Source organism: Emiliania huxleyi (assembly GCF_000372725.1).
Source record: "Emiliania huxleyi CCMP1516 chromosome Unknown EMIHUscaffold_1287, whole genome shotgun sequence".
Lineage (NCBI taxonomy): Eukaryota > Haptophyta > Isochrysidales > Noelaerhabdaceae > Emiliania > Emiliania huxleyi.
In genome coordinates this window covers 1-8,336 of record NW_005201301.1, presented here as the reverse complement: position 1 = coordinate 8,336, position 8,336 = coordinate 1, and the positions used below count along the sequence as shown (strand labels likewise).

At 62.8% G+C, this 8,336-nt stretch overlaps 2 protein-coding genes across 2 annotated transcripts; both read right to left on the bottom strand.

Annotated features, from left to right (window-relative positions):
• Positions 1-3,681: 3,681 nt before the first annotated feature.
• Positions 3,682-5,128, bottom strand: EMIHUDRAFT_122466 (hypothetical protein; the record flags this gene model as incomplete). The annotated part of the gene is made up of 4 exons (XM_005789449.1): positions 3,682-4,018; positions 4,101-4,457; positions 4,530-4,573; positions 4,709-5,128. The coding sequence occupies 4 exons, from the start codon at positions 5,126-5,128 to the stop codon at positions 3,682-3,684; spliced, it is 1,158 nt and encodes a 385-aa protein (XP_005789506.1).
• A 963-nt stretch (positions 5,129-6,091) lies between these two features.
• On the bottom strand, positions 6,092-6,884 carry EMIHUDRAFT_447001 (hypothetical protein). The gene has a single exon (XM_005789448.1). It carries the CDS (start codon positions 6,772-6,774, stop codon positions 6,160-6,162), a length of 615 nt encoding a protein of 204 aa, XP_005789505.1. The 5' UTR covers positions 6,775-6,884; the 3' UTR covers positions 6,092-6,159.
• Positions 6,885-8,336: the final 1,452 nt, after the last annotated feature.

Below are 8,336 nucleotides of genomic sequence, written 5' to 3'. Positions count from 1 at the left end.
GCCGTCACCTGGCTCGGCGGGTTTGGCGTGTGCTGGACGGGCGTGACAATCGCAGGCGTCGATGGCGTCGCCCTCCTTCAATACTTGGGTGTGTCTGTGCGCGATGCCGGCCACTCGCGCCAACCCCTCTGAGCTTGCCTCGCCCTCCTCTCCAGGCGCGGACAACGTGTTTGACACCAGCGCCCTGTCACCAACGCTGGTCAACGCCCTCATCGCGGCGGAGATAAACGAGCTGGGAGAGTTTGTTCGACTGCCTCTCGTGATCGCCACGACGCCCGCACTGAGTCGGCGACTCAAGGCGCTTCGAAGATAGACGGTGCGCGCTCGAGGGCAGGGCAGCTCGCAGCGCGGTTTTGTGCCCGATTGTGCCCCGACTAGGGCGCTCGGCGTGCTTTTGTCGCCGGTGTGCGGGATATAAGATTTTCAGAGACCCAAAATAGTTGTCGCTCCAACGAGGGCCGCGACGGGGGCGCACGGCGGCTCACGAGCGGGAGGGAGCGGAGACAGTGGGCAGCGAGCGAAGTGGGTGAGACTGATGATGCTCCTTCGACTTAGGGAGCGGTTCCGCTGCTGGGCGAGCTTCAGGGTGGTGCTCACGCGAAAAGGAATCGACGCGATGTACAAAGCATACAAGGAGAGGAGAAAGAAGAGGAGAGGCGCCAGTGATGACGAAACAGAAGCTAGTGCAGACGAGGGCAGGGCAGACCCGGGGACGGCGGAGGCGGACCAGACGGCATCGACCGCCGAGGGAACGTGGGGAAGAGGCACGAGGAGGGCGGCGACCTCAACCGACTATGGAGGACCCGTCACCAGACGACGCAGGGCAGACGACGGTGAGGCGGAGCAGTCGCGCAGGGCGAGACGAGGGAGGGAGCAGGACTTTGCGGAGATCAGCAGGAGGATGTACGAAGAGATTAGGAGCAGCAGGGACCCGAGGGACCACGATGTGGAAGACGGCTAGTGCTAGTCCCCCATCGGGAGGACGACCCCGGCTAGTCGCCGACCACACCCACAAAGAACCCTGCACAAAGATCGCAAGGGCGGGGACCTGTTCCTTTTTACCCATCTCCTAGTAGAGGTGTCCGTTTTATTTATTTATTTGTCGCTCCAACAAAGATCACAAAGTCAGAGAGATGGCTTTTTTCGGTTTCGCTTTCTCGTGATTCCGTGTGTGCCTCGCACTGAAATGAAAGAGTGTGAAACACAGTCCCACAGTGCTCAGTTTGGTCAGTGCACAGTGGTGGGGCGAGCGCGGTGTTACGTGTGTAGGGCTGTAGGCGCGTCCTCCGTCCACGCTGCGCAGCGCGCAGCGGCTCTCCCGCGACCAGCCCCTCTCGCAGCCGCAGCCGTAGCCGCAGCCCCAACTCTCGCCACTCTTCTATTGTCGGGTAGTGACCAGGGGTGAGGGAGGGGACGGATTGAATGAAGATCCCTCACACCAATGCTTGGAGTGCGGTCATCAACAATGTTTGTTACAAAAATTTCGGCCGCACGCATTTATGCCGGCCGCCCTCACGCCTTGATTTCCGTTCAGTGAGAGGGGAAGTACAGTGCTTATTCACGAAGAGAGAGAGAGAGAGACAGAGCCCGTACCACGCGGAATCGACCCTATCCAGTGCTCAAGTGCTCAAGAGAGGGAGCAACGACGCCCGTTCGCGGCCGATGCATCGTTTCGTTTCGGGCGCCGGTTCGGGCGCCGGGTTGCTCACCTGTACCTGGTGTGCCGTGTGACATGGGGCGCGTGCCGCGGGGCGTGCTGCTCGCCGTGCTGCTCGTGCGCAGTGCCTGCGCGTTTGGCACGCTGCCGGGCAGAGACGACTACCCAACCTTTCTTCACGGCCACTGGAACATCCTCGTGGCGGACGTGGGCACAATCGCAGACGGTGAGGACCTGGCCAACATGCCCGACGACTGCTACGGGCTGGAGATCAGCCAGGAGGAGAAGGGGCACGTCGACTGCTGGGCGCCGCCGCCGCCACAAACGTGGGTGACGACGAGGCACTGGCAGTCGGTCCCCTGTGCCAGCCATGGCGACACACTCAGCGTGACGATGGCCACCAACGACGACGACGCCTCGCACCACCTCTTCTGCAACGTGCTCGCGTACAACAGGACGACCAAGCACCTCACGCGCTGGACCTACTCCAACAGGAGCTCATTCCTGGCGAGCGCCCTCCCGACGCACGCGCAAATGGAGCAGTATTGCTCCGAGCTCATCGCCGCCCCGAGGCCGGTCAACGGCGCCATGTACTCGAACGCGAGCTGCTGGCCAAGCGAGCGCTGCGTGACGGAAGGGTACGTCGCGTACGGACCGAGCCGTTTTGTCTGCGTCGATGGGCCCTGCGGGGCCGAGTCGTGCTAGCAGGCTCGGGAGGAGAGCTCTCGAGCTCAGGCTCTGGTAAGTGATGCTAGCCGGCTGGTAAGTGATGGAGGAGCTGTGTGGCCGGGTGCGTGTTCCTATATATCTTTATTCGATATTGCGCGGTAGTATGTATTTTGTTGGCTATTTGGCTGACCGCACGAAGTGAGGCCTTCGACGTGCGGAGCGGTGCGGCGAGGCCTCCGAGGTGTCCTCCGGTTCGGGCGTTCGGCGCCGCGGTTTTCGCGCTCCCGCTCCAGCGCTCCGCAGCTGTCACGCGTTTGGTCCGTGAAGATACCCCCCCCCCTACCCGACGGACGCGTCCACCAAGCGTCCCACGCGTCCACCCTCCGTCCCATCGAGCTCCCACTCATAATGCGCACATAGCTTGCTGCGGTCCGCGCACGGCCCGCCTCGGGGAAGTCACGCGTCGAGAAAGCTGCAATTGTGCCTCAGCAATTCCGACCGTCGGGGCTCGGGGCGGCACCAGCGCCGGCGCGAGGCCCGACAGCCCCGCCGCGCCGTGCAGTTTCGGCACAGCCAGGTGCAAGAAAACGGTAGACGTCCAGCTGCATGGCGGTCGGGTCTGGAGGTGATGAGTTTTCTTGGGCCGGGTGTTGCGTTAGAGTAAGGTTACGCCGGAGCTGTACTCGTGTGGCTGTGTTTCTCAATTTGTGTGTTCTCGAATGTCGAGATACATTTGTGCTAGGTGATACAGCGCCGCCCGCGGGCGTCGCGGTGTGCGTCACCGCTACCGGTCAGTGCGTGCCACCCACACGACCCAGCGTGCGCGTCGTGCTCGGACTGCTGTGAGTCAGTCTCTGCTCGCGTGGTGTCGGCCGGCGGGGCAACGAGCTATACCATCGTGTCCGCCGGGCGGCGCCGGGGCGCGGGGGGCGTGCGCGCGTGGGCAGTCCAGACCGGGCTGTGTGCACCGGCGTGGGCGTCTGTACTGTATCATAATAAAAGCGCGAAGCCCCCCGTTCCGTCGCAGTCGCTAGTGGCAAGAGCGCACACACCTCTCTGCTCCCACGCCTGGCGCGCACGCCTCAGGACCTCAAGCGCAAAGCCACTCTCAGTGGGTGGCTGTGCGTGCGGCTGCACACGCTACGCCATCCCATGTCTCGACGTGCGCGCCGGATCCTGCTAGTAGATTGCCTTGTTCTGCCTTCGAGTTCGGCCTCATTCATCGGTCGGCGAGTGAGGGTCACATGCCTCCCGGCGCCGCCGCAAGCCTTCCTCCTGGCCTGAAGCATGTTGTGACCCGCCCGGCGCAACGGCTGCCTCGCCGTCGAGGGCACCCTCGGATTCGTCCTCAAAGCTCACCTACAGAGGCCCAACCGCTCCGACTCCACCCAACCGAACGTGAGCTCGCCGCAGCTGGTGGGTGCCCTCACCGGCGTGCTGGTGCTCTCGTCGCCGCGCCCCTCGCGGAAGACGCCGCCGTCCTCGCCCTCGCCCTCCTCGCCCTCGCCGTACTCCTCGCCGTACTCCTCGCCGTACTCCTCGCCGTACTCCTCGCCGTACTCCTCGCCGTCCTTGTCCGCCTCGTCCAGCCTGTCCTCCTCTCCCTCCTCCTCTTGCCCTCGCCACACCTCCCTCGGCATCTCACGCAGCGAACCGCCGCCACCGCCGGCCGTGCCGCGCAGCCGCACCCGCCTAAAGGACATGTGATGGACGTATCATGGGCATGTCGGGCGCGTGTGCGTGCCCCACGCAACCCTAGACGTGCCGGCGCGACCATGCCGAGCGAGAGCTGGAGAAGCCGCGCCGCGCAGAGTGCAGCCCGCCTCCCAGCCCGCCTCCCAGCCCACGGCCGAGCCCGCCGCCGAGCCCACCGCCTCCGAGCCCACCGCCTCCGAGCCCAGCGCCTCCGAGCCCACCGCCTCCGAGCCCACCGTAGGCCATCTCCGCCATCAAATCGCCGCCGCCGCCCATCCCACCCATCCCGCGGCTGTTCTTGAAGAAAAAGTAGAGGAGCGCCGCCCCGAGCATCAGCGGCATCATCACTGAGCGCACCGAGCCGAAGAGGCCGCTCCCTCGCTGCGCCTGCCGCCGGAGCTCCTTCGCTGCCACGAGGCAGCCGCTGTCGAGCGACCTGCGGACGTGGCGTGTGCTGCGGTGAGGGGGCTGGCCTCCGCTCCACTCGCCGGCACTGTGGAGGCCACACCCTTTGCCGATCGCTCCCGACAGCTTCTTGGTGATCCGCCGCGCCTAGCAAGCTTCCGAGCACCTTCAGGCGCCACGCCCCCCTCCCGCCAGCAGCGAGTGGCGTGCCTGGGAGCGGCCGATGCGGCGAGAGACGCGCGAGCCTGTCCACAGGTCGGCCTTGGCTGCCGAGACGGCCACCACCAACACCGCAGTGTTGTCGACCAGCCGCCGGTTGCGCCGGTTGGCCGCCTCAGCCTCTCGGCTCCCCGGACTCCCCTTCTCCACACTGACCTGCGGCCACCACTTCTTGGCGACGCCACGCCCGAGGTCACGAAGCTTGGTCCCTTCTGGCATGGACGAGAGGAGGACCATATAGCAGCGTGTGCCGGAGGTGGCGTTGACCAGGCTGAGGTTTCCGTTGAGCAGCTTGACCGTCTCCGGCTGCAAGAGCCGGTCCGGGTCTGCTACCCACGCACCGTCATCAGGCAGCTCGGGCAGGCGCGCCACGGCCTCAGCCGCACACGAGCCGTCCGACTCGGAGCAGGTCTGGCCCGCGGCGCGCCCGATAATGAGCAGGAGCAGTGGAAATTGAGCTGGAAATGGGAGAGGCAAGCCCATCAGGCACGACCGGCACGACCCTGGGCGGCTTCTTTGGCCAACTTCTACAGATATACTCGAGCAGTGCTATACGAAAGTGTGAACAGGTTGGAGAACAGCTCCTGAGCACGGCGCCACAGGCGCCTGTTGATAGGTCCAGGTGATAGCCCTGGATGGGCAATGCATACGCCTAGTTGGGCCTCAGATCGCCCGACCGCGTCCCGGTGCTCTGTGGTCGGATTTGTGACGCCACCGCACCGCGCCGCGGCCGGGGGCCCGCCGGAGGACGAGGATGGCCGTGGCGGACCGGGACGAGCTCTGAGAGGTAAGGTGTCAGTGAGTATATTGTAGAGACTGACCATGTGCACAATATCTCTCAGTCTAAGCTAAGCCAGGGGAGGCGATGCTGGGGCCGTACATCAGCTTGATGGTGCTTCGCCGGCGTGCGTCCCGGAGCGGTGCCGGACGGGCGGTCCGTGGGAGGAAAACTCAGGACAGTGCCGACGCCGGGTCGCCGCTCTGATTCGACTTTTTACTTCAAACAAAGACAGTCGCACGCGCCGCAGTGCCGGTGCGTGCGACTGTCAGGAGCGGACCCGTCACTTACTTGTGTTCACGCCGGCATCGTGTCCTGACCAACCTGCCCAGACTTTAGGCTTGGACAGTAGGCAGAAGAATTTTACAACCGACCTCCCTCGCACGACACTGGGCACGGGGGACTGGCGTGCCAGTAGGCACAATGTGAATGGCTTCACCGATACCAAAGCCGTCCTCCCACCCATCCCTTGGGTGTCTGTTTTCTTTCTTTCTTTTTACCGCGTTGGTGTCCAGTCCGAGCCACGCACTAAAGAGGCATCTCTCCCTCAGCCGGTGAGAGCGGTGTGCCGGCGTCTGCGGACTTTAATCTTTTATCTCTTCACTCGTCTCTTGCGCTTGACCTTGAGAGGAATCTCTTGGTGCGTGCTCAGTTTTACATCCAACGTGAGAAGCTCTTTGGTATGACTTTAAGGCGATTCAGACACTCACGCCCTGCAGCGTCGGGTCGCTCAACGTCACTCAGACCTCGCCGCCTTCGCGGGCGGCGGCAGCTCGGCCCCGTGAGCGACCAGGTGCTCCTGCAGCTTGACGAGCGCGCGGTAGCGATGTGAGATCTTGTTCTTCTCCGCCTTGTCCATCTCCGCGTACGTCTCGCTATAGCCCTCCGGCTGGAACACCGGATCCCACCCAAAGTCGGTCGGACCGCGCGCCGGCACAATCTGGCCCGGCGTCCGCCCATCAAACGTGATGGGAGTCTGGCCGGGACCGGCGGAGAAGCCGAATATGCACTGTGCGTACGCACTCTTGTCCGGGTACGCTGCGAGCAGGTTGTTGAGACCCTCGTGCCCCGTCTTCTCCAGAAACCACTTGATGTAGGGGCCGGGCAGCCCGCCGAGGGCGTTGAAGCAGAGCGACGTGTCCTCGACAAAGACGGGCCCGCCAACCTGCTCCGCGGCGAGCCTGCACTTCTCGCTGGAAATCTCCTCCGGCTCGCCCTGCAGCTCCGGCAGATCGAGCTTCTGGCTGACGATCCGGACTGGGAGCGCGTCGCCACCGAGGATCGCGCGCACCTCCTCAAGCTTCTTCGCGTTTCCCGTCACGAAAGTGACGACAGGCCGGCTGGCGCTCATGGTCAGGGACGCTAGGGAGCGGTGTGCGAAGCCGAAAAAGAAGAAAATGGGCCCGACGAGGAGATGGATGGAGAGTGGCGTGGTGGGCTACAGCCTGGCGCGCGCACTGGCTCACACAGGGCGAAGTAAGAATTCACCCTAACCTGTGACATCACAGTAAGAAATTACGCGGCGGACACACACTCCTCTCCTTAAATCCTCCCATCCCTGCCTTGGGTTGTCTGCTTTCTTTCTTTCTTTCTTTTCCTTAATTCCCTGTGTGGTGGCGGCGTGTCGTCCTCCCATCCCTCCCTTGCCGTCTCTGTTTTCTTTCTTTGTTTTTGGTCCTCCCATCCCTCCGAATGGTTTTTTGTTTCCTTTCTTTCTATCCTGTGTCGAGCCTGTGTGCTGTGAGAGAGAGTTCTTTTGTTTAAATTCTTTCTATCACGGAAAAGAAAGAAAGAAAACAGACACTGCCCGTAACCCGATACCGATCATCCGGCCCGCTGGGTGCGCTGAGGGAGGGTGTAGAGGATGTAGAGTGTAGAGCGCTGTAGAGCTGTAGAGCTGTAGAGCGCTGTAGAGCTGTAGAGCTCTACATCCGCCGCGTGACGAGGCGCCTGCGTTGTAGAGCGATGTAGAGGCGCTCTACAACGTGAAATCTCTACAACAAACTCTACATCATAAGCGGCGAACGAGGCACGGTCGCTCTCCGACATGAGGCGCGTTGCACTTGCCAGTGCTGCCCTGGCCTTCTGTCTGCCCGCCCAATGGGTGGCAGGTGCCTCTGCTGCTATGGCATGCCTCACGGCTGCGACTGGCCGGCGCCTCGGCGCGTCAGCTCGGCTCGGCGTAGCGATAGTGGCCAGCGCAACTCGCCTGGACTCAACGCTCAGCCAGGAGCTCCCGCACGCGCTGGCGCGAGTCATGGCGCATGCAACGCGTCTGAATGCTCGCCTCGCCTCGCGCAAATGCGACCGTCCTCGCAGCCGACAGTCCACCGCCTGCTAAAGAAGCACAGCGACGAATGCGGCACCGGCGACACATGGCAGGCTGGTCATGACGCAGTTATAGGGTGTTGTGTGCCGTCAGAGTGACTCTCTGTGTGTCAGGGATAGTCAGGGCTGTCCATCAGAGCTTCACTAAGCTCGGAGACACCCCATTAGCGCGGCTCGACCTCTTTGAGTCACTGCCTTCCCGGCGGTTTGGCTGTAGAGCCTCTACAACAAACTCTACAACAAAATCGCGCTCTACATCGCTCTACAACGCAGGCGCCTCGTCACGCGGCGGATGTAGAGCTCTACAGCTCTACAGCGCTCCAGAGCGCTCTACATCTCTACAGCTCTACAGCGCTCTACACTCTACATCCTCTACACCCTCCCTCAGTGGGTGCGCTTCTCAGCTCCCCGGCCCTGGGATGTGAGGTTACCGACTGCACTCCAAGTGCTCCAAGACGACCCAAGGGAGGGATGGGAGGACGGCACGCCGCCACCACACAGGGATTTTAAGGCACGACACGCCGTCCGTGGACAGTTGGTCTTTATACGCTTTTCTCGCCGAGTACTATCTATATTCTTTTTGCG

Excerpts from the sequence above, each read along its gene's own strand:
- EMIHUDRAFT_447001 (XM_005789448.1), bottom strand. The coding sequence starts at position 6,774 with ATGAGCGCCAGCCGGCCTGTCGTCACTTTCGTGACGGGAAACGCGAAG.